Here is a 27,434-nt window from a genome sequence, read left to right on the forward strand (position 1 = left end):
ACCCAAACAAGGGCACTGCGTTCATCCACCTCTGGCCTGCTCGCCTCCCTACCACTGAGGAAGTACAGTTCCCGCGCAGCCCAGTCAAAACTGTTCGCTGCTCTGGCCCCCAATGGTGGAACAAACTCCCTCACGACGCCAGGACAGCGGAGTCAATCACCACCTTCCGGAGACACCTGAAACCCCACCTCTTTCAGGAATACCTAGGATAGGATAAAGTAATCCTTCTCACCCCCCTTAAAAGATTTAGATGCACTATTGTAAAGTGGCTGTTCCACTGGATGTCTTAAGGTGAACGCACCAATTTGTAAGTCGCTCTGGATAAGAGCGTCTGCTAAATGACTTAAATGTAAAATGTAAATGAGTGGGACAACATTCCACAGGCCACAATCAACAGCCTGATCAACTCTATGCGAAGGAGATGTATCGATGACCAACAGATGCATATCTGTATTCCCAGTCATGTGAAATCCTTAAATTAGGGCCTAATGAATTTATTTCAATTGACTGATTTCCTTATATGAACTGTAACAGCAAAATCTTTGAAATTGTTGCATGTTGCATTTATATTTTTGTATAATTAAATAAACCACAACTTCATTATCACAGCGCAGTTTGTGAGCTCTCCAAACGTGTACACTACCAGAATGAGAACGGTATGCAGTATTAATATATTGAATAAACCGAAAAGACCATAACCAAACATTCTAGATTAATGGGGAAGTGGCAATGAATAACGGTAGCCTACATTTAGTACTGCTGATACTTTTGATACATTGTGGGGAATTCATAAACATTGACAAACCGAGAGAGTGAGCATGGAGAGCGACCTAGCGCTTTGTTGCAACACAGTATTTGAAAACAATGTGATCTCTGGTTAAGACCGATTTTTGACGTCTGTTCGAATACTCATGTCCATCCCTACTCAGTTGTCCTATGAAACTGTGGTGATGTCATTGGTTGTGGCTCTCCACTGCAGCTGCTCCAGACAACCCTGCAGCTGGTAGGCACAGCCAGCCAGGTCCATGTAGAGCAGGGCTGAGTATACGTCCTCCAGACTTGCAGTCGGGCCCTGGCTCCACAGCCGCAGCATCTGGTACTGCCTCTCAATAGAGCCCAGGCCTGGCTCCAGCTCCACACGCTCCAGCTGCCGGTCGGTCAGGGAGAGCACGCGCAGGAATTCCTTCCATCGCCGCAGAGGCACCTCCTTGATGATGGCATATAACACCGTCGCGGGCCAGTGCTCCTCCTGGGTGTCCTGGCGAGGGACTGAGGAAGAGAGGGGGAAGGGAGGAAATCAGGGCCAATATTCACAAAGCGTCTCATAGTAGGAGTGCTGATCTAGGAAAAGGGTTCCTGTGTCCATGAAATTGTATTAATTATTATCTAAAAGGTAAAACTGATCCTAGATCTGTGTTCCTACTCTGAGAAGCTTAATACGGGCCCAAAATGGTAACCGGTCGGAGAGATTCTTGTAAAGTAAATTCTTGTAAAGGAAAACTATACCTAAAAACAAAATGTTTTTCTTGTCAGCAATCAAGTTTTCAAGATATGTAATGTTCAAAATAAATAACATGATGCTAAATGCATCATACAGGGATTATTTGTGTATTTTGAAAGTTACATATCTTGAAAACTTGATTGCTGAAAAGAAAAACATTTTGGGACAATGTTAACAGTGGACTAATGAAACGGATATCAAAAGATAGTTTTTAGGTGGAATTTTCCTTTAAGTGAGCAAAGAAGTAATAGAGAGTTTGGGCAAGATTCAATCAATGTAATCAGGTCATGTATGAGGAAACCTCTTTGTGCTGTGAGGGTGCGTTTTAGGAGTGAGAAAGTGCTTTAACTTGTCTTGCTTGTGTAAATTATGAGACCTGATAAGTGTGATGCTCATAGTTTATTTCTAACAAGCATTTTATTATTTCGATTTGCACACTATGCACACTCCTAGTCCAGGAGATTTGTTTTTGAGGGGGAAGTCGCAGTCTGGACCCCAGTTAACTGTTGTAAAGGAAATGACACGCAAGCTGAACTATACCACGCACCATAACCTTACAACAACAACACAGGAGACTCTGAAGTTGACAAGCATGTGGAATTTTCATGTAAACTAGAAGTGGCCATACTATTTCATCTTAAAGATAAAAAATAAAAAACTTAAAAACGTGGCCTTAAATTTGAGGTTAGAAGATCAAAAACAGGATGTAAAGTCTCAGGACAAACCTTTACATGTATCCTATTTTGTCACTGAAACTACTGTAACCAACAAGCTTTGATGCTTGGTGTAGATACTTCTGTGCATATTTTCAGTGGAACGGATGTTGGAATCAGGGTGTAATTTGCAAGAAGGATAAAGGCAACAACCTTACATGTTAAAGGCCGATCAGTTGAAGGCTGCTTTTTGCTATTTGATTTGCCAATTAATCTGAACCTCAGATTCTTTCTGATTCATATCACCAAAGTTTTGCCGTTTCCACCTACACATGCACCCACATTTCCACGTGACTGACAAAAGATATGTTTTATGTTGACACGCTGCTGCATTTAAGGAAAGGCGGTTGTTTTGAGTACACAACAGCACATATTCTACCCACATCAAAGTGACAGGACAGGTAGTACTATGCTGTAGGGTACACACCTCAGAAATGTGCTCGATGGGATTTGCTTTTGCTTCTGATATGCGAAACACCTACATTATATCATATGCGTTTATTATAAATCCAAGCTTATGCACCCAACCTTAAAGTCATATTCCAGGCTCCTTTTCACTTAATTAATCACCTGATTTACTTAACCCTTTACACTCGTACCCATATACGGGTTGAAAATGGCAGATTTAGGCACTAATAAGCACCTAAATTGGAACAAAGTGACTGTACAGTAACATACTATACATGATGTCAGAGGTCTGGGCTCTGCACTTCACAGCTCTGTTTTCACTGAAAGCTGTTCTGATCTTGAGCACCGCACTCAACAAGACGTTGCCCCCATCCCTGAATTGCCTTGTAAAAGCCTAACACTGTAAGATCATATTTTCTGACCGCTAGTCATGTTGGTAATAGGATAAGATTTCAAATCATGCCGACCTGATCATTGTGTGATGGTGGGGATTCAGGGTTGTATTTCAAAACAAAACATCTACAAGTGTGCCTGCTCTAGTTCCTCAACAGCACAGCTAGGAGAGCTAAAAAAAAAAGTACCTTATACTTCAAGACTTTTCTTTGAGTCATAAAAGTGCATTGAAATTGCTTAGGAACTGTGCACACTTTAGAGAGGTTTGTGGCCACTTGGAGACACCAGTTACTCCTCTCATTCAAACCCTTATTTGCACCTACCCCACATTTTCCAGGAATAGTCTTATTTTGTTACGGAATGTATCTAGAGTATTTTCAGATTCCGCTGTCTACAAATGTGGCAAAGTACACTAAATGTAAAATGCACATAAAATCAACAGCGTGATGTTTGGATTCAGTTGTTAGGTTCTTATTTTTCAGAGTAAATAACTCACGGACACTAGAGAAGTTTTAACCAAGCTTGAATTCTTCCCAAAGGTTCTGTACAGCTGTAATTCAGACAACCCAACATTTTTCCCATCCAGATACATTGGGGCAAAAAAGTATTTAGTCAGCCACCAATTGTCCAAGTTCTCCCACTTAAAAAGATGAGAGAGGCCTGTAATTTTCATCATAGGTACACTTCAACTATGACAGACCAAATGAGAAAGAAAAATCCAGAAAATCACATTGTAGGATTTTTAATGAATTTATTTGCAAATTATGGTGGAAAATAAGTATTTGGTCACCTACAAACAAGCAAGATTTCTGGCTCTCACAGACCTGTAACTTCTTCTTTAAGAGGCTCCTCTGTCCTCTACTCGTTACCTGTATTAATGGCACCTGTTTGAACTTGTTATCAGTATAAAAGACACCATAGTATAAAAAATCATAGTTGAAGTGAACCTATGATGAAAATGACAGGCCTCTCTCATCTTTTTAAGTGGGAGAACTTGCACAATTTGTGGCTGACTAAATACTTTTTTGCCCCACTGTATATGATTTAGTATATCTAAAGACATGATTAAATCAAGAATAGGTGACAATATTAGCCTATCACTTGTGAATTATATTGAATCATAGTCGCACACCTCATGTAGCCTAGACCATAGGCCTATATGATTTAATAAAGTGGGCAAATAACTTGTCATAATTAAGCACATTAATCCACTTTACAAGGGGTGTAGAGCCTAACTGGCATATATAAGCAGTGTGTGAGTTTCAAGTTTGGGGAAGATAATTTTCACCATAAAAATGTCTTTTTTGATAATGGTGTTTTTCGCCAATGGAACATCCGCGCTTATAGCCTACTACCATGTGCGCATTGCTGCGCTTATAATGGGAAGAAAGCCTAATAGTTTATCAACATTTTAAGCTACAGTAAATTTTCTGATCTGTTGCGTCAGCCACATTGCATAAAAACGTTTTTGTTGATGCTAGTGGTTGCATTAATTTGGGATCTATCGCATCCCACAACTGTCCCAGACTATGTTTGGAATATTTTTTTATTGCACAGAATAGGTCAAATTTTGTACTATGGGGGATAGCAGATTGACATAGGCTAGTGCTCTTGCTGTTCGTTAGGCCTACTCATCTTGTTGGCTGACGAAAAGTAAATGTGGACAGTTCTTCCAATATCTTCAATATGCACCTCGGGAATTGGATAAGGACACGCAGTTACATTCCCAAAGTGTCTGTCTTAACTTGTAGCCTGTGAGAAAGATCTGATCACATGACAGAGAGCCTGTGCGTGAGAGATGCTTCAGATTGTGCAGCACTCAGAGAGAAGGGCACAACACAGCACTCTGGGCTGCAAACGGCATGGATTTGTTTAGGGTGCATTATGGCCACAAAGGGGATGCCCTCGTGAAATTTGAGGCATTATCAAGTGCTTGTCAAATTGTGAATTAGAGACTTTTGGAGTGTGTACAGCCTGCGCAAAAAAACAAACAAAGCAGAGCTCATGCCTTTCAAACAACTTTTTTCAAATCATCATTAGAGTCTCATCATGCAGCCTTACAATACATTTAAAAAATCTAAACATATATCCCAATGTTTGTAGAACAACTAAAGTTACATTAATAACTCAAAATTAAGCATATAGGAGTATCTATTTCTTTGTTTACCGCTCAAGACAGAATAGCCGAATGTGCGCACTCCCTCAAATCGTTTGGAGAAAATATTTGTTCAATTATATTTTTCCTTCTATAAAATAATTCCATGGAATTACAAGCAAATCTTGTCTGCTAAATGAACTAGTGTAGCCCAAAGCCATTTGGCATAGCCACATCAGGACCTAACATAAGGACAACTCAGAGTGTGCTATTCTTCTCTACTTCATATCATGCTTCTTTAGACCTGTCTAAAATAAATAATGGATTTATTGAGAAGGTGTAGGTTATATTACATGGGGTTTACATGTGTGGAAGCCAGGAGATGCTAAATATATTTATGTTAATTAACGGTCAATTACCGTGAGGCAGACAGTTATTTGCTTGACAATCACCGACTGACGAAATTTTGTGACCGCCACAGCCCTAGTCACATCCCTCCAATAGAGTTCCAGGCACTAGTATAATCTATGCCAAGGTGTTTGTTGGTGTTTCCTTGATTTTGTCAGTTTTGAAGATAGACAAACTACATCAAATACTTACCTCTGGGCTCTCTGTCTGGCAGCAGGGGTGTGGCAAGGGGGTCAAACTCAGTCTTGGCAGCACTGTGAGCGAGTGTCATCATGGGAATCCCTTCAGTAATGTTCAGCGTCTTGGAAGGGACAGCAGACAGACAAAACTCCTTAGGATCTGTCTGGCTAAGCTGAGCAGCAAAGTGTCCATACACACATACAGTATAGGTATAGTAACATATCAAAAGAGATACTGATCATTTGCGGAACTAGATTATTCTTTACAGGTTTACAATCAGACAAAGACAAATTATATATATTGATGCAAACATAGCCATGCTGTACATTCCAACTCTAAATGTAATGTAGGTTTTGCACCTGCTAGTCAGGACTGGCCTACAGGTGAATAACATATTTTTGCTCATGTTCATTATAGTTTGTATCATCTGCTTCCTTTCTAACACTATCGCTGATCATTATCCAAATGTAATGTAAGAAACTGATACTAACCAGTGAAGTTGGGTAGTTTTGCTGATGATGAAGCTGATCTGTTTGAGTTAAAGACAGATGTTATCAGTTTCCTGCACCAACTGTTGCAGTGAATAACTTGTGTATTCACACAAGAGCTCTTTAAGATTAAACATCATTTTAAAAAAAAAAGAAGAAAAACAACCAAATTTGAGGTTTTAAGTCCATAACAATGCTTAAACAGCATTAGGAGACCGCTTTTGAGGTCTGGGAAAAATCTAAGAAATGTATATTTTTGAGTGTAGTTACCCTTTAATTCATGTGGGCAGGCACCTAGCACTGTTGTTTGGTTAGCGGTGTTTCTGTCGCACGAGATGGAGTTTTCAAAACAAATGACCACTGGATTGATGAAAATAATAAAGATATCATTCGGCAAGGTAGGCTAATTTGAATCTAGATAACATTTCATTGAAACAGTTTTTGGGAAAGCCTTTCCATCTACCACAAGATGGTTAGGCCTATCACTAGCATCACTATATTTGTCCTGTTCCTTAATGGTTTGAAACCTGGACGTTTTACCTCATTATGAGGCATGTCTTACCTTGTTTCAAAGTATCCTATAGCCAAAATCCTACCATAGAAACATGGAGGCAATTATTTTCTAAAGACTTCCTCATATGCATACAGTACTCTATATATTTTCTTTAAACTTTCTTTCATTGTCTAGTAGCCAAAGTCCTTATCCTAGTCATATTAGCAACCCAGGAGAGTTGTTGCATCTTTAGATCGCCCCTCTTTCTAAATGTCTAACAGATATTTCCATATATGTCCATGAAACCGCTTGCAGGTACGTACGCATTTAGAATGGAGTTTTCCGCGAATTGCATTTTAGAACATTCGCTGTGTGCACATATTTGCGGCTAAAATGTGAAGAAATAATAGTTGATCAATATTTTAAGCTAAACATTCTGATCTATTCCATCAGCCTTATTAATTGAAATGGCGTATACCTCCACTACACTACTACACCACACTTTAGATCGCCCCTCTTTCTAAATGTCTAACAGATATTTCCATATATGTCCATGAAACCGCTTGCAGGTACGTACGCATTTAGAATGGAGTTTTCCGCGAATTGCATTTTAGAACATTCGCTGTGTGCACATATTTGCGGCTAAAATGTGAAGAAATAATAGTTGATCAATATTTTAAGCTAAACATTCTGATCTATTCCATCAGCCTTATTAATTGAAATGGCGTATACCTCCACTACACTACTACACCACACTACGATACGCATCGTGGGGATTAAGAAGTGAGTATACACAATGCAAACTGACAAATAAGTGGGTATACAGCATATATATACCCTCCACTACACCACTGCTGCTAATAACATGATTAAAGTTGGAGTGCTAAGAATTACGCAGTCAAACACAAACGCAGTCACACACAACTAATAACACACAAATAATTATACATTTTCATGTCTTTATTGAACACACCGTGTAAACATTCACAGTGCAGGGTGAGAAAAGCATGTGAACCCTTGGATTTAATAACTGGTTGACCCTCCTTTGGCAGCAATAACCTCATCCAAACGTTTTCTGTAGTTGTGTATCAGACCTGCACAACGGTCAGGAGGAATTCTGGACCATTCCTCTTTACAAAACTGTTTCAGTTCAGCAAAACTCTCGGGATGTCTGGTGTGAACCGCTCTCGAAATCATTCCGCACCATCTCAATTGGGGTTTAGGTCAGGACACTGACTGGGCCACTCCAGAAGGTGTGTTTTCTTCTGTTGAAGCCATTCTGTGATTTGATTTACTTGTGTATTTTGGGTCGTTGTCCTGTTGCATCACCCAACTTCTGTTGAGCTTCAATTGGCAGACAGATAGCATTACATTCTCCTGCAAAATGTCTTGATAAACATGGGAATTCATTTTTTCCATCAATGATAGCACGCTGTCCAGGCCCTGAGGTAGCAAAGCAGCCCCAAACCATGATGCTCCCTCCATCATATTTTACAGTTGGGATGAGGTTTTGATGTTGGTGTGCTGTTAGTGTTGTGTTCCTTCCAAACAATTCAACTGTATTTTAATGTGTCCACAGAGTATTGCACTGTGGAACATCCAGGTGCTCTTTTGCGAACTTCAGAAGTGCAACAAAAAAATGTTTAGACAGCAGTGGCTTCTTCCGTGGTGTCCTCCCATGAACACCATTCTTGTTTAGTGTTTAACGTATCGTAGACTCGTCAACAGAGATGTTAGCATGATCCAGAGATTTCTGTAAGACTTAAGCTGATACTCTAGGATTCTTCTTAACCTCATTGAGCATTCTGCTCTCTGCTCTTGCAGTCATCTTTACAGGACGGCCACTCCTAGGGAGAATAGCAACAGTGCTGAACTTTCTCCCTTTATAGACAATTTGTCTTACTGTGGACTGATGAACATCAAGGCTTTTAGAGATACTTTTGTAATGCAAGTCAACAATCCTTAATCTTAGGTCTTTTGATGCAAGTCAACAATCCTTAATCTTAGGTCTTCTGAGATCTCTTTTGTTCGAGGCATGGTTCACATCAGGCAATGCTTTATGTGAATAGCAAACTCACATTTTGTGAGTCTTTTTTATATTGCAGTGCAGCTCTAACCAACATCTCCAATCTTGTCTCATTGATTGGACTCCAGGTTAGCAGAGTCCTGACTCCAATTAGCTTTTGAAAAAGTCGTTAGCCTAGGGGTTCACATACTTTATCCAACCTACACGGTGGATGTTTAAAATAAGTAATCAATATAGACAAGAAAAATACAATAATTTGTGTGTTAGTTTAAGCATACTCTGCATGTCTATTGTTGTGACTTAGAAGAAGATCAGATCACATTTTTTTTTGTTGCCAATTTATGTAGAAATCCAGGTTAATCCAAAGGGTTCACATACTTTTTCGTGCAACTGTATATGTATTACTGTATATATCATTTATATCAAAGTACCACCCTAAGGGATCCAATCTCAGTAGGCCATTGGTTACAGTGTTGAATTCACAAGCAAGTCAACTGGGTTACTGACTGTCTGAATATTTTATCATTACCGTTGGCTGAGGTGTCCCTTGTAGGCAACTGGAGTTCCTTTTCAGGGTTTGCGCAACAGCCATGTTCCCTCCATCCTCCCTTAGTCAGTACCAGGAGACTGGCCATTAACAGAGTGGTGACCAGGAAAACCAGAAGGACATACATCATGGTGTGGAGGAGATGATCTGTTGAGGATACAGATAAGCATTAATTGGCATTTATTTCATACCACAAAAAATAACTCTACTATCTGACTACGTTTAAGAGGGATCAGAAGAATGTAGGGTGGAGAGCTAAAAGATTCAACTACAGCAAATTGTTGGCATGGAGGAGAAATTATACTTACTGGAGAGAATTTTACATCATAGTAATCGCCAATATGATGCACTAATGCTGTACTATGATTAATGCTATCAAGTAACACCTGCAATAGTTACCATTTGAGTTGACTTACATTGTTATGTCAGTTATCATAAGTGTATTATAATTGTAAAAAGTGTTTTAAACTACTTGGTTCTGCTGGTTGTGTCTCAAGGCTGTCTGAGTGTTAACAATAGGTGCTATGTAAGGATTATGAAAGCTTATGAAGGCTTCATGAAGTCACTGAAAGAACTGAAAGATCTGTGGAAGCAAAGGTATTGGTGGAACTCACAAGTGTCTGTATTTTTGATGAAGGTGGGGTTGGATTTTGGATTTTGGAGATTGGGGGTTGAAGTAGCCGTGCACTCTTTCCTGAAATATGACGACAGAAAAACACAAGGTCACTCACATTAAAACCAGAAGGGATTTCCCAGACAACTATTTCACATTGACATTCATAACTATTTGTTTGATATGACACCAATAACATTTTTAAGTGAACATTTAAAGAAGGGACAAAGAAAATGACATATGGATCAAATGTTTACAAACTGTTAATGAAAGGTTTGCATACAGATGTTTTTTATATGTTGAGCTTTTGCGTTGAACAAAATCCTTTCTATAAATATATAGTGCCTTGCGAAAGTATTCATCCCCCTTGACATTTGACCTATTTTGTTGCATTACAACCTGAATTAAAATAGATTTTTATTTGGATTTCATGTAATGGACATGCACAAAATAGACCAAATTGGTGAAGTGAAAAAAATAACTTGTTTAAAAAAAAAATTAAAACTGAAAAGTGGTGCGCGGATATGTATTCACCCCCTTTGCTATGAAGCCCCCAAATAAGATCTGGTGCAACCAATTACCTTCATAAGTCACATAATTAGTGAAATAAAGTCCACCTGTGTGCAATCTAAGTGTCACATGATCTATCACATGATCTCAGAATATACACTGCTCAAAAAAATAAAGGGAACACTAAAATAACACATCCTAGATCTGAATGAATGAAAAATTCTTATTAAATACTTTTTTCTTTACATAGTTGAATGTGCTGACAACAAAATCACACAAAAATTAACAATGGAAATCAAATTTATCAACCCATGGAGGTCTGGATTTGGAGTCACACTCAAAATTAAAGTGGAAAACCACACTACAGGCTGATCCAACTTTGACGTAATGTCCTTAAAACAAGTCAAAAGGAGGCTCAGTAGTGTGTGTAGCCTCCACGTGCCTGTATGACCTCCCCACAACGCCTGGGCATGCTCCTGATGAGGTGGCGGATGGTCTCCTGAGGGATCTCCTCCCAGACCTGGACTAAAGCATCCGCCAATCCTGGACAGTCTGTGGTGCAACTTGGCGTTGGTGGATGGAGCGAGACATGATGTCCCAGATGTGTTCAATTGGATTCAGGTCTGGGGAACGGGCGGGCCAGTCCATAGCATCAATGCCTCCCTCTTGCAGGAACTGCTGACACACTCCAGCCACATGAGGTCTAGCATTGTCTTGCATTAGGAGGAACCCAGGGCCAACCGCACCAGCATATGGTCTCACAAGGGGTCTGAGGATCTCATCTCGGTACCTAATGGCAGTCAGGCTACCTCTGGCGAGCACATGGAGGGCTGTGCATCCCCCAAAAGAAATGCCACCCCACACCATGACTGACCCACCACCATACCGGTCATGCTGGAGGATGTTGCAGGCAGCAGAACGTTCTCCACGGCGTCTCCAGACTCTGTCACATCTGTCACATGTGCTAAGTGTGAACCTGCTTTCTTCTGTGAAGAGCACAAAGCGCCAGTGGCGAATTTGCCAATCTTGGTGTTCTCTGGCAAATGCCAAACGTCCTGCACAGTGTTGGGCTGTAAGCACAACCCCCACCTGTGGACGTCGGGCCCTCATACCACCCTCATGGAGTCTGTTTCTGACCGTTTGAGCAGACACATGCACATTTGTGGCCTGCTGGAGGTCATTTTGCAGGACTCTTGCAGTGCTCCTCCTGCACCTCCTTGCACAAAGGCGGAGGTAGCGGTCCTGCTGCTGGGTTGTTGCCCTCCTACGGCCTCCTCCACGTCTCCTGATGTACTGGCCTGTCTCCTGGTAGCGCCTCCATGCTCTGGACACTACGCTGACAGACACAGCAAACCTTCTTGCCACAGCTCGCATTGATGTTCCATCCTGGATGAGCTGCACTACCTGAGCCACTTGTGTGGGGTTGTAGACTCCGTCTCATGCTACCACTAGAGTGAAAGCACCGCCAGCATTCAAAAGTGACCAAAACATCAGCCAGGAAGCATAGGAACTGAGAAGTGGTCTGTGGTCACCACCTGCAGAACCACTCCTTTATTGGGGGGGGGTCTTCCTAATTGCCTATAATTTCCACCTGTTGTCTATTCCATTTGCACAACAGCATGTGAAATTTATTGTCAATCAGTGTTGCTTCCTAAGTGGACAGTTTGATTTCACCGAAGTGTGATTGACTTGGAGTTACATTGTGTTGTTTAAGTGTTCTCTTTATTTATTTTTTAGCAGTGTATATACAGTTGAAGTTGGAAGATTAAATACACTTAGGTTGGAGTTATTAAAACTCGTTTTTCAACCACTCCACAAATTTCTTGTTAACAAACTAAAGTTTTGGCAAGTCGGTTAGGACATCTACTTTGTGCATGACACAAGTAATTTTTGCAACAATTGTTTACAGACAGATTATTTCACTTATAATTCACTGTATCACAATTCCAGTGGGTCAGAAGTTTACATACACTAAGTTCACTGTGCCTTTAAACAGCTTGGAAAATTAATTCCAGAAAATTATGTCATGGCTTTAGAAGCTTCTGATAGGCTAATTGACATAATTTGAGTCAATTGGAGGTGTACCTGTGGATGTGTTTCAAGGCCTACCTTCAAACTCAGTGCCTCTTTGATTGACATCATGGGAAAATCAAAATAAATCAGCTAAGACCTCAGAAAAAGAATTGTAGACCTCCCCAAGTCTGGTTCATCCTTGGGAACAATTTCCAAACGCCTGAAGGTACCATGTTAATCTGTACAAACAATAGCACGCAAGTATAAACACCATGGGACCATGCAGCCGTCATACCGCTCAGGAAGGAGACGCCTTCTGTCTCCTAGAGATGAACGTACATGCAAAAATTGCAAATCAATCCCAGAACAACAGCAAAGGACCTTGTGAAGATGCTGGAGGAAACAGGTACAAAAGTATCTATATCCATAGTAAAACGAGTACTATATCGACACAACCTGAAAGGCCGCTCAGCAAGGAAGAATCCACTGCTCCAAAGCCGCCATAAAAAGCCAGACCACGGTTTGCAACTGCACATGGGGACAAAGATCGTACTTTTTGGAGAAATGTCCTCTTGGCTGATGAAACAAAAATAGAACTGTTTGGCCATAATGACAATCGTTATGTTTGGAGGAAAAGGGGGAGGCTTGCAAGCCGAAGAACACCATCCCAACCATGACGCACGGGGGTGGCAGCATCATGTTGTGGGTTGCTTTGATGCAGGAGGGGCTGGGGCACTTCACAAAATAGATGGCATCATGAGGAGGACAATTATGTAGATATATTGAAGCAACATCTCAAGACATCAGTCAGGAAGTTAAAGCTTGGTCGCAAATGGGTCTTCCAAATGGACAATGACCCCAAGCATACTTCCAAAGTTGTGGCAAATTGGCTTAAGGACAACAAAGTCAAGGTATTGGAGTGGCCATCACAAAGCCCTGACCTCAATCCTATAGAAAATGTGTGGGCAAAATTGAAAAAGCATGTGCAAGCAAGGAGGCCTTACAAACCTGACTCAGTTACACCAGCTCTGTCAGGAGGAATGAGCCAAAATTCCCCCAACTGATTGTGCGACGCTTGTGGAAGGCTCCACGAAACGTTTGACCCAAGTTAAACAATTTAAAGGCAATGCTACCAAATACTAATTGAGTGTATGTAAACTTCTGACTCACTGGGAATGTGATGAAAGAAATAAAAGCTGAAATAAATACTATTACTCTGACATTTCACATTCTTAAAATAAAGTGGTGATCCTAACTGACCTAAAACAGGGATTTTTTACTAGGATTAAATGTCAGGAATTGTGAAAAACTGAGTTTAAATGTATTTGGCTAAGGTGTATGTAAACTTCCAACTTCAACTGTATATAAACACACACCTGTTCTGAAAGGCTGCAACACCACTAAGCAAGGGGCACCACCAAGCAAGCGGCACCATGAAGATCAAGGAGCTCTCCAAACAGGTCAGGGACAAAGTTGTGGAGAAGTACAGATTGGGGTTGGGTTATAAAAAAATATCAGAAACTTTGAACATCCCACAGAGTACCAGTAAATTCATTATTTAAAAAAAATGAAAGAATATGGCACCACAAAAAACCTGACAAGAGGGGGCTGTCCACCAAAACTCACAGACCAGGCAAGAAGGCAATTAATCAGAGAACCAACAAAGAGACCAACGATAACCCTAAAGGAGCTGCAAAAAGCTCCACAGTGGAGATGGGAGTATCTGTCCATATGACCACTTTAAGCCGTGCACTCCACAGAGTTGGGCTTTACAGAAGAGTTGGCAGCCATTGCTTAGAGAAAAAAATAAGCAAACACGTTTTGTGTTCGCCAAAAGGCCTGTGGGAGACTCCCCAAATATATGGAAGAAGGTACTCGGGTCAGATGAGACTAAAATTGAGCATTTTGGAAAATCAAGGAGAATGCTATGTCTAGCGCAAACCCAACACCTCTCACCACCCTGAGAACACCATGTTTTTCAACGGCAGGGACTGGGAAACTGGTCAGAATTGAAGGAATGATGGATGGCGCTAAATACAAGGAAATTCTCGAGGGAAACCTGTTTCAGTCTTCCAAAGATTTGAGACTGGGATGGAGGTTGCCCTTCCAGCAGGACAATGACACTAAGCATACTGCTAAAGCAACACTCGAGTGGTTTAAGGTCAAACATTTAAATGTCTTGGAATGGCCTAGTCAAAGCCCAGACCTCAATCCTTGAATAGGCAAAAATTCAGTGGTGAGCTGTGCCAAGCTCATAGGGACTTGCACCTATAATTGCTGCAAAAGGTGGCTCTACAAAGTATTGACTTTGGGGGGTGAATAGTTATGCACGCTCAAGGTTTTAGTTTTTTTTGTCTTATTTCTTGTTTGTTTCACAATAAAACATATTGTGCATCTTCAAAGTGGTAGGCATGTTATGTAAATCAAATGACACAAACCCCCCCCCAAAAATCTATTTTATTTCCAGGTTGTAAGGAAACAAAATAGGAAAAATGCAAAGGGGGGTGAATACTTTCGCAAGCCACTGTACACCCACCCCCTCAATCTTAGTGTCAAATCTATGACTACCGGTAGTTATGATTTTTACTGAAATCCAAAGGGTTGAAAATGTATCTTGTATCTGTGATACGTGGGTGTGCCTTTAGAACATTGATTCTCAGAAACCCGAGAGTACCTCACAAACATAGGATGTTCAGGAACTTCAGATCTTATAAAGCTCCGCTTTGAGGGGAAGTCCTCAACCCACTGACCTCAACGCATGCCATTACAAGATCTGATTGATCTTTCAGCAGCATCCAACAAATAACTGTGCTTCCTTGTTGTGTCAACAACAGAACACGTTCATTCTCTAGTACACTGCAATAAAACCCATGGCTGAGTCATTTCAGGGATATCAAGTCTACATCAAAATAACTATGGGTTTTGAGGGGTTTTGCTAAATAGTAGGGATGCATCCCAAATGGCAACCTGTTCCCTATATATTGCACTACTTTTGACCAGGGCCCATATCAAACGTTGTGCACTATATAGGGAATAGGGTGCTAGGTCTCAATGTGAAACAATGTAAATGTGTCTGAGGTGATTTGAAAAAAAATCTATGATGTTCTATGGTCATTGCCAGTGTCAAAATGTTATGGTTTGGTGAGATTGGAAAGTATGTGAGCATTACTCCTTGTTACTACAGAATATTGTATTTTCAGAGCTAAACAAAAACAGTGGTGCATATGTTCAGTTTACTAAATGTATAAATATTGTAGAAGCTGGAATCTGGTGGTCGTACGCTTGGCATGGTTGGCATCGCTTCAACTCGTCTTTGTTAATGTCTGACTTACACACGGAACCTGAAGGGAAAATACAGGGACAATTCTGAGAATAGACAGTATCATGAACACATTTATCGTGAACACATATTTGTTCATTCAAAAACATTGTTTCTCTTATTCCTTCCAGTTTTGACACTGCTTACATTTTAACATGTTATTTTAAAACATTCAATGAATGTCATGGAGAAAACTAAATGAGGCCTTTGGTCTTTGGTCAAGTAAAACCTGACCATTTCACTAATCTGTCACTCTTTGAGAGGTGAGGGGATAAAATTAACATACATTCTATACACTGAATATACAAAACACTAAGAACACTTGCTCTTTCCGTGACATAGACTGACTAGGTGGATCCAGGTGAAAGCTATGATCCCTTATTGATGTCACTTGTTAAATCCACTTCAAGCAATTTAGATGAATGGGGAGGAAACAGGTTAAAGAAGGATTTTTAAGCCGTGAGACAATTAAGACATTGATCATGTATGTGTGTCTTTCAGAGGGTGAATCGGCAAGACAAAAGGTGTAAGTGCCTTTGAACAGGGCATGGTAGTTGGTGTCAGGCATAGGGCTGTTGCAGTGGCAGTATTACTACCACATCGGCGGTCATGAGTCATGAAGGCAGTCAAAAAGTCCACGTGACCATTTAGTCACGGTAATTAGGTTTCTCCAAGCTCTGATGCTGCTGATGGTCATTAGTAGCCTACCAAACTTGCTAACTGGACTCCGCACTCTATTGTCCCTTTAGTCACGCTGACATCAATGCATTTGAAAATCTAATCAAACACTTCAATAGGCTATGCAATTGCGTCATAAAACAGTGATGGCCTCTACTGAAAAGAGGAGGATCTATAGGCTAGGCCTACTATATTTATTTTTCAACTTTCCTAATATTAAGCACATTGCATATATTTACAACAGGAGTAGAGCCTACCTGGCTGGCATGAAAATAAACCACAGGGAAAACGTCCTCCATTCGCTATAGGTGACATCAGTGGTGATTTTAGCATGTAAATCTTGGTGTGTTAAAAATATACAGTGGGGAGATGCAATAAAATGCAAATGAATTACTTAAAAATCATACAATGTGATTTTCTGATAATTTTTTTAGATTCCGTCTCTCACAGTTGAAGTGTACCTATGATAAAAATAGCAGACCTCTACATGCTTTGTAAGTAGGAAAACCTGCAAAATCGTCAAGTGTTTCAAATACTTGTTCTCCCCACTGTATATAATTGTGGGATGCCTGCCAGAAAATACACTATACAACACTAAACAATACGTGAATTGCACTATAACGGTGACAAACTGTGCCCACAAGCTGTTCGGACCTACATAAATCTGTTCCAACAGCAGAGCCCCAACAGCAGTCCCAACACCTTACCACTGCTACACCTGGCTATCAGCGGAGCCTTGTCGGGCAGCGAAACAGTTCATTCAGCCTCATTTACTGCCTTTAAAAAAACATAGCTGATGTGGCTGACTTGCTTATTGAGATGTGCAATCTATGGCATTAGGGGACGAAAAGTGGATAAGAGGCTATCCGTAATTTCGATTAAGATATTAATGAGCGAGCTAGGACGGATGTAGTCAATAACTATTTGTTCAGCACTTTTTAAATGTACAGTGACAGAATTCAGATCATGGGCCGGTTCTTACAGTATTCTCCCTGTACATCAAGTCAGAACCGTAGGATAAATAAAGGGGGCATATAAGCAGGCAATGAAAGCTCTTACAATATTCAATGATTACATTTCTCTAAAACAGATTGTAGGCTACATGTACACCACCAAGTCAGAACAATGGGATAAGTTATGAGGGGGAAAGGGAACAAATTATTAGGGTGAGGCACATTGGCTACTAACAGCTTACAACACAATATGCACTTAGTATTACTTTCTTAGCTACAGTATACATATCTCCTTGGCATATTACATCATTTATGTAGCAGCATACAATACATTTTTGGACTCACCAAAGCACTGCTGTGCTCACTTGAACAGGAAGGTGGCGCGGCAGTCCTTCATGGGCAAATTTTGTCATCAAACTTTGTCATCAAAGTCTGGCATTCTCTGGATATATGGTGCTTTCAAGACAATTGGGAACTCAGAAAAAAACATGGTAGAATCATGATGACGTCAGTGATCTTCAGGTCGAAGCACTAGAAAGAAGCCCAAGTTCCCGATTTACAATTCTGAGTTGGATGACCTGTCAGAAAGTATCTTCCCAGTTGGAGCTCATTTTTCCAGAGTTCCCAATTATCTTGAACTCACTGAAGTCAGATTTGGTTCCGAGTCAACAATTGTTTCGAGTGCGGCAGAAATCATGCTTCATTGACAGCATGACCGATGTTGAATGTTCATCATTTTAAGCTTGGAAAAGAGACTTGCTTGCTTTGCAATGCTTGCAGTTAGCCACTGATTCCTTCCGAACCACTCATTGTTGAATTTGCAATTTCCAACTTGTGTAATGTTTATGTCCAAAGCCTGATGAGCACCAATGCGTTTGATCTAAAACTTCTCTTCATATGGCAAGGATCAAAAGTAGATTGCCGATTCATGATGATGACTGCTAACTAAGATTTTGAAAGAATGATGTTTGCATGATCAGTCCAATCAAAGCTGTACAGTGTTTCTTCTGACACATTGGTGCGGCTGGCTTCCAGGTTAAGTGGGCATTGTGTCAAGAAGCAGTGCGGCTTAGCTGGGTTGTGTTTCGGAGGATGCACGGCTCTCGGTCTTTGCCTCTCCCTAGTCAGTATGGAAAACTCAGCGATGAGACAAGACCGTAACTACCAATTGGATACCACGAAATTGGAGAGAAAATGGAGATTTAAAAAAGAAATAAAAATAAAAAACTACTGTAGATAGAACATGATTTGACGTCATTGTATTTGTGGCCAATGACCTTCAGCCTTCTTGGATGGGCACTTCTAATGTAACTCTATGGCGATCTCTACCCCCAGACATTACCAACACCTACAGCTCCGTATTTTTCACTGGCTGCCCCCCACCAACGCAGAAAGCACTGAGCTTGGCTGAAGCATCTGCATTTTGGAGCTACCTTACGCATAAAGCAAAAAAGAGACCATGCAGCTTTATTTACTCAATGTATTATTAGAATTTTTGGGGACATTGTTTGCAAAGTGATATGTGACATGTACAGTTGTCAAAATAGCATGCAAAACAGTCAAGCCCCCCTGCCCTGAATGACAGGTCGCCACTGGATGACATGTATTTTTTTCCCACTGCCCCTGTTTTGAGACAGGTGCATGATAATGTTCCATTCTTACTCAAAACAAATGTACAGTACAGGCAAGATTAAAGCAATAATAGTCTGATGGATAACAATATTAGCCTTTCACATGTGAATTATATATTATCACTGATGCCCAGCATAAGAAACAATGCCTTTTTTTGCGACTTTTTCGAATCATAGTTGCACACTTCATGTAACCTAGCCCAATGGCCTATTAAAATGGCCAAATAACTTCTTAAAGCACATTAAGCACGTTAATCCGCTTCACAAGAGGTATAGAGCCTAACTGGTATATATAAGCAGCGCGTCAGTTTCAAGTTTGGGGAAGATCATTTTCACCATAAAGATGTACTTTTATAATAAAACATTACATGCATAATCACATTTTTTTTTGTCACTTTTGATATTAAACATTAGCGCTTAAATCCTACTGCCGTGTGCGCATTTGTGCTGCTCTTATAATGTGAAGAAATAGCCAAATAGTTTATCAACATTTGAAGCTAAACATTCTGATCTGTTGCGTCAGCCTCGTTGCGTAAAACGCTTTTTTTTATGCTAGTGGTTATATTAATTTGGGATCTATCGCATCCCACAACTGTCCCAGACTATGTCTGGAATATTTATTTCTAGTCTAGTATAGGTCAACTTTTGCACTATGGGGGATAGTAGATTGACATAGGCTAGTGTTCGTTAGGCCTACTCATCTTGTTGACGAAAAGTAAATGTGGACAGTTCTTCCAATATCTTCAACATGCACCTCGGAATTGGATAAGGACGTGCGCAGTTGCATCCTCAATGTGTCTGCCTTCACTTGTAGCCTGTGAGAAAGACCCAATCACGTGATGGAGAGCCTTGTGAGTGAGATGAGAGATCCTTTCTAGCAGGCAGCATTTAGGGAGAAGGGCCACAAAAGGCATGGATTTTTTTAGGGTGCATTATGGCTACACAAAGGGGATGCTGCCAGTGTCACGCCTTGGTCATGGTATTTTGTGTTTTTGTTATATGTTTGGGTAGGCCAGGGTGTGACATGGGTTTATATGTTGTTTTCGTATTGGGGTTTGTATAGTTGGGATTGCGGTTGAGTAGGGGTGTTGTTAGGCTGGGCTGCCTGAGGCGGTTCTCAATTAAGAGTCAGGTGCTTCTCGTTGTCTCGGATTGGGAACCGTATTTAGGTAGCCTGAGTTCGCGTTGTATTTCGTGGGTGATTGTCCCTGTCTTTGTGTATTCACCAGATAGGCTGTAATAGTGTCACGTTCCGTTTGTTGTTTTGTGTTGTATAGTTATTTCATGTATCATGTTTTTTTCTTCATTAAAGTAAAATGAGTAACCTACACGCTGCATTTCGGTCCGACTCTCTTTCCACAAACGAAGAACGCCGTTACAGCCAGGAAATTCGAGGCATTTTCAAGTGCTTCTCAAATTGTGAATGAGAGACTAATGAAGTGTGCACAGGCTGCGCAAAAAAACCTAATCAGAGCTCATGCCTTTCAAACTACTTTTTTCAAATCATATTAGAGTTGTATCATGCAGCCTTATAATGTAGTAAAAATCTAAACATATATCCCAACGTTTGTAGAACAACTAAAGTTACATTAATAACTCTAATTAAGCATATAGGAGTACCTATTTCTTTGTTAACCCCTCAACACAGAATAGCCGCATGTGCGTACTCCCTCAAATTGTTTGGAGAAAATATCCTTTCTATCTTACTCAGCTTTGTTCAATTGTATTCTTCTTACTATAAGATAATATAACAATGCCATGAAATTCTAAGCAAATCTTGTCTGCTAAATGAACTAGTGTTGCCCACAGCCAATTGGCATAGCCAGTTTAGGACAACTCAGAGTATGCTAGTCTGTTCTTCTTAAATAGACAACATTTTCTTCATATCATGCTTCCTTAGACCTGTCTAAAATAAATCATGGATTTATTGTGAAGGTGTAGGCTATATTACACAGATTTATTAGACTTTTTAAAATGTAGATGTTCCAATGGTCAGTATCAGTGGCTTATGGTGTGGAAGCCAGGAGATGCTAAATGTGTTTATGTTAATTAACGGCTTTTAAGAACTGCAACGCTGCTGGGTTTTTCACGCTCAACAGTTTCCCATGTGTATCAAGAATGCTCAACCACCCAAAAGACGTCCTGCCAACTTGACACAAATGATGGAAGCATTGGAGTCGACACGGGCCATCCCTGTGGAACGCTTTCAACACCTTGTAGAGTCCATGCCCCGATGACTTGAGGCTGAGGGGCGGTGCAAGGCAATATTAGGAAGGTGTTCCTAATGTTTGGTATACTCAGTGTATAGATACAGTATATACACTGAGTGTATAAAACATTCGGAACACCCCAATCCCGTCAATTCGTCTGAGCAGGGACTCTACAAGTTGCCGGAGGCGTACCACAGGGATGCTGTTCTATGTTGACTCCAACCTGTCTCCTCCCCTTCATCTATACTGATTGAAGTGGATTTAACAAGTGACATCAATAAGGGTGCAGTGAAATGTGTTGCTTTACATGGTCAGCCACAGTAGTGCGGCATGCCTGGATCAAACTAGGGTTAAGAGCTTTGCTTAAGGGCACAGCGGCAGATTTTTTTACCTTGTCGGCGTGGGTATTCGAACCAGCAACCTTTCAGTTTACTGGCCCAACACGAACCACAAGGTTACCTGCCGCACTATTATTGAGGCATTATTGAGGCTGCAGGGAATGCAGCAGGACTATATCCAGTTTGCAGAACATTTTGAATGTCATAAAAGAGTTATACTTACAGAGACTACAGTTTTTGCATTTGGAGCATGATTCACAGTACAAGTCCTTGTTGAGGATCGTTGGGTAGAATCCCTCTTTGCAGCCACATACAATGTCACTCTTGGGCTCACAACCTTTCTTCTCCTCTTGAGATACTAGGACAAAAAAACACCGAAGATACTGTCTGTCTCACTCTCATCGCAAAACATAAACACCCAAGGGGAAAAATATACACTTTCTTCTTACACGTATGCACGCACACACACGCGCGTGTATGAACAATCATTATTGCACTGCGGTTCAGAAATGGACACTTGAATATGAGTGAAGAATGCATACCTCCTATATCACATTTTCTACAGCGATGACAAGTTGACAGGTCATTTACTATCGCTGTGAATGTCTGGCCGATACATTTTCTGCATTTGGAGGTATTCGTTTCTCTGTGAAAGCCTGAAAGACATGTTGAAATACGGTACAATGTATATGTATCTTCACCACTGTAATTTATTGCCTAAAATTATCCACTGTTTAACATCAAGATTGTAAACATAGTTACGGCAAAATACAATATACTGTAGTTTGGAACTAACAAGCTCCACTGCTGTTCATTCTCAGATTCTAATTGTATTATTCAGTGTTGCTTACCTGCTGGACATTTGTTGCAGCTACTTTCCGGGTCCTTTTTTAGCATCTCCTCTGTGCAACTCTGTGTAGAGTCGAGACAGGCTAGAGTCAAAACCTGGCAGACAAAGGCGAGACAGAGGTTTGTTAATGATGGTGGCGCATGTTAGTGGCTCTTACCGTTGTACTGATATTCCTTTACATAAATGTGTATATTTTGATATGACCTTACGAATACTCTGATTTCAACATCAAACATGTAGGATACTTTGATCATTGGGAACACTTCATAAGTGGCCAGTCAGAATGCCTACATTGTAATTGTAACAGTGTAAAAACACTGTCATGTAAATATTGCCTTCCACGTCACTGCCTTGCTAACACGAACGACAACTATTGTCACCAAGCATCATCATATATGAAATAATTGTCTGTCATTACAAAAATAAAATAATCTGCTACAATATCACTTTACGTATTGGTTATGATGGCGTTATATAAGCGTTATGACAGGCCAATAACAATTCATAAATTAAAAAAAACAAACATTTTTTCTTAATTAATGTATAGGAATTTCTAACAATAAAACTCTAATATACATTAAAAACAAGATTTTTATGATTACAATAATACTTACCAACACACAGAACCACATTTTGAAAATAAGTGAAATGATTAAGTGTGGGCAGTCATTTGCTTCTCTCATTTGAAATCAATGAACGTTCTTATCTCAATCATAAAACATAACTTAAGATAAATATTAAAAAGCCTGTGACGTCCAAAAATTACAAAGTGAATCAACACAAAATGTTTGCGGCATTGTAGCTAGCAATCTGCCAATTTCCTAGATAGAATTCAACCAAAAAAACTAAGCTGGCTCTTGATACTCTAAGAGGAGTTAGAAGTAGGTCAAAGGAAGTCTATAGTGTCAGCTCTTTCAAGACTTCGGAGAACTGGTTAGGCGACAGGAAACCCTGTCAAAAAAAAATGCCTATTTCCATTGGTGGTACAACCATACGTAAGCAAGCAGTTCTACTTAATTTTGTAAAGCTGCCATTTACTGTACATTCGAAAAATACAAAAAAAAAGATACTTATCCACAATAATCTGCTGTGTGATGACACACAGTAACTTAATTTGTATGAATGGAATGACCCTTGCCTAGGTAGACTTGTTGCCAAGTTAGGCCAAGTGGGAAACCCAGGTCCAAGACCTGAAAGAGGGAGTTGCACTGTCACGATTTGCTACACTGGTGTCAGAGCGGGACGGTGCACATGACGCCATCGGAGAAAGATGAAGGGGGATACTAGTCAGTTGTACAACTGAATGCATTCAACTGAAATGTGTCTTCCGCTGAATCAGAGATGTGTGGACATCTTAATAGACATCCACGTCTTCGGCACCCGGGGAACAGTGGGTTAACTTTTATCTCCCTCACCAACTTTAAACATCTGCTATCTGAGCAGCTAACCGATCGCTGCAGCTGTACATAGTCCATCGGTAAATAGCCCACCCAATTTACCTACCTCATCCCCATACTGTTTTTATTTATTTACTTTTCTGCTCTTTTGCACACCAGTATCTCTACCTGCACATGACCATCTGATCATTTATCACTCCAGTGTTAATCTGCTCAATTGTAATTATCCGCCTACCTCCTCATGCCTTTTGCACACAATGTATATAGACTCTTTTTTTTCTACTGTGTTATTGACTTGTTTATTGTTTACTCCATGTGTAACTCTGTGTTGTTGTCTGTTCACACTGCTATGCTTTATCTTGGCCCGGTCGCAGTTGTAAATGAGAACTTGTTCTCAACTAGCCTACCTGGTTAAATAAAGGTGAAATAAAAAAAAAGATATATATTTTTTAAACTGCCTTGCTCAGGGGCAGAGTGACAGATGTTTACCTTGTCAGCTCAGTGATTCAATCCAGCAACCTTTTGGTTACTGACCCAACGCTATTATACGCTACACTGCCGCCCCAAAGCTTGTACACATTACCGCCTTTAAAAAAGAAATATATACATATATATACTTTAATTTATTGAACTGCATTGTTGGTTAAGCACCTGTAAGTAAGCATTTCACAGTAAGGTCTGTTGTATTAGGCACATGACAAATACAAATTGATTTGATAGTGAAGCATACAATCTCTCCCAACTGGGATAACCCTATTTGAGCAATGGTTAGTGAGTGTGCCTACAGGTTAGGAGACCCAGGTTCAAGTTGCCCTGTCACCGTTTCCTAGTTCACTCACTTCTGACACCAGCGTAGCAAACAGTGATAGTGCAACTCCCATTGCTTGGTGTCCCAGCCTGTGTGTCAAGCCAGCCACGATTCAGGAGTCAATTCTCCACTGATAAACTTGCATATTACAGGGATACTGTGTGCAATACTAGACTAAATAATTTCATTACTCTAGTATCCCCAGGAAGGCCATCTTCACTGTCCTTGGACTGTATGCTATCCAACATTTTAATGATCAAACAATTCTATAATAAACAATAGTCACTAGGCTATAGTTACTAGTGGAACAGATAGTATGGAAAAAGTCAAGTGGCAGTGTAAACAGTTTTGATAAGCTCAAGAAGTCATTAATGTATGTATCAAAAAAAAGCTTGACACATTCTCAAAATGATGCTCACTTTTTTAGTGCGGTGTAGTTGGCTTTATATTAAAGATTTTGGACTTTGCTAGTCAATACCTCTTCAACGGAACATGTCAAGGTGATATAAATGTCATATATTAAACCAGCTGACGATGTAGAACAAGTTACACCCACTGTTTTTGCTGTTCCGTTCCGTTTTCAAAAAAGTATTTTATGTTAATTTCTATGGCTGATTCTCCCTGTAGTCTAAGCTAAGGGACCATCTTAAAAGGGAAATTGAAACTTATTGTTAATGGAAAAACTTCAATTGTAACCACATGACATTGAAATCTCAAACCAACTGTAATACGTCCAGGGACCTCTCCAATCCATGGCAATTAGTTTTGTATAAAAATAAAAAAACTTCCTAAAAACCTCAATAGCTTCAACCCCATATCACTTGCCTGAATACAACCAACTGTTATTGCTTCAGGGACCTCGTCTGTACAATCTCTGGCAATAACTTGTTTATTCTTTGACATTGGCTGTTTAAAATAAATGTTATATCATTATGTAAAAAATAATACTTGTTTAAAACTTCAATAGCTTCCACCACATGTTACTTGCATGTATTCAACAAACTGTTATTGGTTCAGGGACCTCATCAATACAATGAAAGACAATTACTTTTATATTTTTGGACTTTGGCTATATCCTATGGATATAATTTAATTATATGTAAAAAATACTTATTTAAAACTTCAACAGCTTCCACCCCTAAGGACATGAATAAAACCAACTGTTACTAGTTCAGGTACTTTGTTTGTACAATCTACGGCAAATACTTTTGTATTTTTTCTATTCTGATATTTTCTATGATATTGGACGGACTTTAAATTAAAAACACTTCCTTAAAGTGTCAATAGCGTTCACCCCACATGTTATTGGTTCAGGGTCGCTGAACAATGTCAAATTGATTTGAGAGCAATATGTAATGTGTTTGAGAAGCTATATTGACATTTTTCAATAAACTGCGGCTAATGGGCAAAAGTAACTATGACCCTCTTTAGATAGCCAAATGGTGACATGCTGCTTTGAAACGGCCAGTGGAGCGAAAGCTGGACTCATTCATACAAGTCATATAGGGGGGAAATAATTGAAGTTAAGGAAGTACTTGTCATGTACAAAAAATTGACATGGTCAAAAAGCCCCAAAAGTAATTTCAGTGGATTGGAGGGAAGAGGTCCCTCAACCAATAACAGTTGTATTCATATGCAAGTCATATTGGGTTGAAGCTAAGTTGTATGGAAGTATTTTTCATGTAAATTCATAAAAAATAGCAAAGTCAAAAAGTACAAAAGTAATTGCTGTGGATTGGACAGACGAGGAACCAATAACAGATAGTCATATGGGGTGAAAGCTATTGATGTTTGAAGGAAGTGTTTTTAATTGAAGTGATATGGGGTAGAAGCTATTAAAGTTAAGTATTATTTGGCATATAATGAGACAAATTTAATTTCAATTGCCAAAGTAAAAAAATACAAAAGTAATTGCAATAGATTGTACAGACAAGGTCCCTAAACCAATAGCAGTTGGTTGTATTCATGAAATTCATCTGGGGTTGAAGCTATTAAAGTTAAGAAAGTATTTTTGAAGTAAATTAAATGTATTGAAAATAGCCAAAGTAAAAACAGAAAAGCAATTGCCGTAGATTGTACAGACAAAGTCCCTGAACCAATAATAGTTGGTTGTATTTATGTAAGTCATATGGGGTGGAACCTATTGAAGTTTTATGCAAGTATTTTCTTTTTACATATAATGATAAATATTTCATTTAAAATAGCCAAAGTAAAAAAATACAAAGGTAATTGCCGTAGAAAGGTCCCTGAACTAATAACAGTTGTTTTTATTCATGAAAATGCTTAGGGGTAGAAGCTACTGAAGTTTAAAGCAAATATTTGATTTTTTACATATAATTAACTTAAATTAATTGAAAAGTCATGAAATACTAAAGTAATTTCCGTAGAGCAATGTTTCAGCTACATTTGAACTCCAAAAACAAAACACCATACCAATTGCAAGAACAACTTGTAACTTGTTCACTATCGTCAGCTGAATCGGAATGTCATTTATATCAATTTTGCACGCACCGTTTAAGAGGTATTAATGATCAAATTACGAAACTTTAATATACATAAAAAGTACACGGGACTGTCTATTTTAGTAATGTCGCAAGTGACACAGGCGCGTTTGGACTCCTGGACATGATCAATGTTTGTGCGTTGTCGTTTAGCATTATAGCCACGCTAAAAACTATTGTTTTTGATGGATTCAGATTAAAAATAACCAGCCTTCAGTCAGTTTGCAGCAGCTAGGGTGTAGCGGCACCCAGAAGTGAACAAAGCGACCCGGAAGCGCTGAACCAATTGGAGGCAGGCAGAAAGAACATCAACATTTTATAAAGCCAGACAAAATCTGCAATCGGGACATCAGGTCTGTCT

At 39.8% G+C, this 27,434-nt stretch overlaps 2 protein-coding genes across 6 annotated transcripts in view; one reads left to right on the forward strand and one right to left on the reverse strand.

The window, feature by feature from the left end:
- Nucleotides 1-478: 478 nt before the first annotated feature.
- Nucleotides 479-23,274, reverse strand: LOC115102626 (tumor necrosis factor receptor superfamily member 1A-like). Of its 2 annotated transcripts, XM_029622762.2 has the most exons (11): nt 22,982-23,274; nt 22,369-22,462; nt 22,060-22,173; nt 21,741-21,875; nt 15,669-15,729; nt 9,867-9,946; nt 9,235-9,399; nt 6,457-6,546; nt 6,190-6,227; nt 5,711-5,819; nt 479-1,269 (listed from the first exon to the last, which is right to left on the reverse strand). In XM_029622762.2, exons 1-11 carry the CDS (start codon nt 23,048-23,050, stop codon nt 935-937), a joined length of 1,290 nt encoding a protein of 429 aa, XP_029478622.1. In that variant the 5' UTR covers nt 23,051-23,274; the 3' UTR covers nt 479-934. The 2 variants fall into 2 exon arrangements, with proteins under 2 accessions (XP_029478622.1, XP_029478623.1); XM_029622763.2 differs by lacking the exon at nt 6,457-6,546 and having other exon boundaries at nt 22,982-23,273.
- znf362b (zinc finger protein 362b) overlaps nt 6,519-27,434 on the forward strand; it is a 29,643-nt gene continuing 8,727 nt past the window's right edge. For 3 of the 4 annotated variants that reach the window (XM_029622758.2, XM_029622760.2, XM_029622761.2), the window contains exon 1: nt 27,320-27,426. The gene's annotated coding sequence lies outside the window, so the exon portion shown is untranslated. Of the gene's footprint in view, nt 6,585-27,319; nt 27,427-27,434 lie in introns of those variants that run through there. The other variant, XM_029622759.2, reaches the window with a different exon arrangement.

This window comes from Oncorhynchus nerka, linkage group LG20, assembly GCF_034236695.1.
Source record: "Oncorhynchus nerka isolate Pitt River linkage group LG20, Oner_Uvic_2.0, whole genome shotgun sequence".
NCBI classification, from domain to species: domain Eukaryota; kingdom Metazoa; phylum Chordata; class Actinopteri; order Salmoniformes; family Salmonidae; genus Oncorhynchus; species Oncorhynchus nerka.

Bases quoted from the DNA above. Each gene is read 5' to 3' on its own strand.
- LOC115102626 (XM_029622762.2), bottom strand. From the start codon at position 23,050: ATGAGAGAAGCAAATGACTGCCCACACTTAATCATTTCACTTATTTTC. The intron at 9,947-15,668 runs GTACGACCACCA...GTCATATTTCAG, and splicing joins CGATGCCAACCATGCCAAGC to GAAAGAGTGCACGGCTACTT. The intron at 1,270-5,710 runs GTAAGTATTTGA...TCTCTTCCTCAG, and splicing joins GCCAGACAGAGAGCCCAGAG to TCCCTCGCCAGGACACCCAG.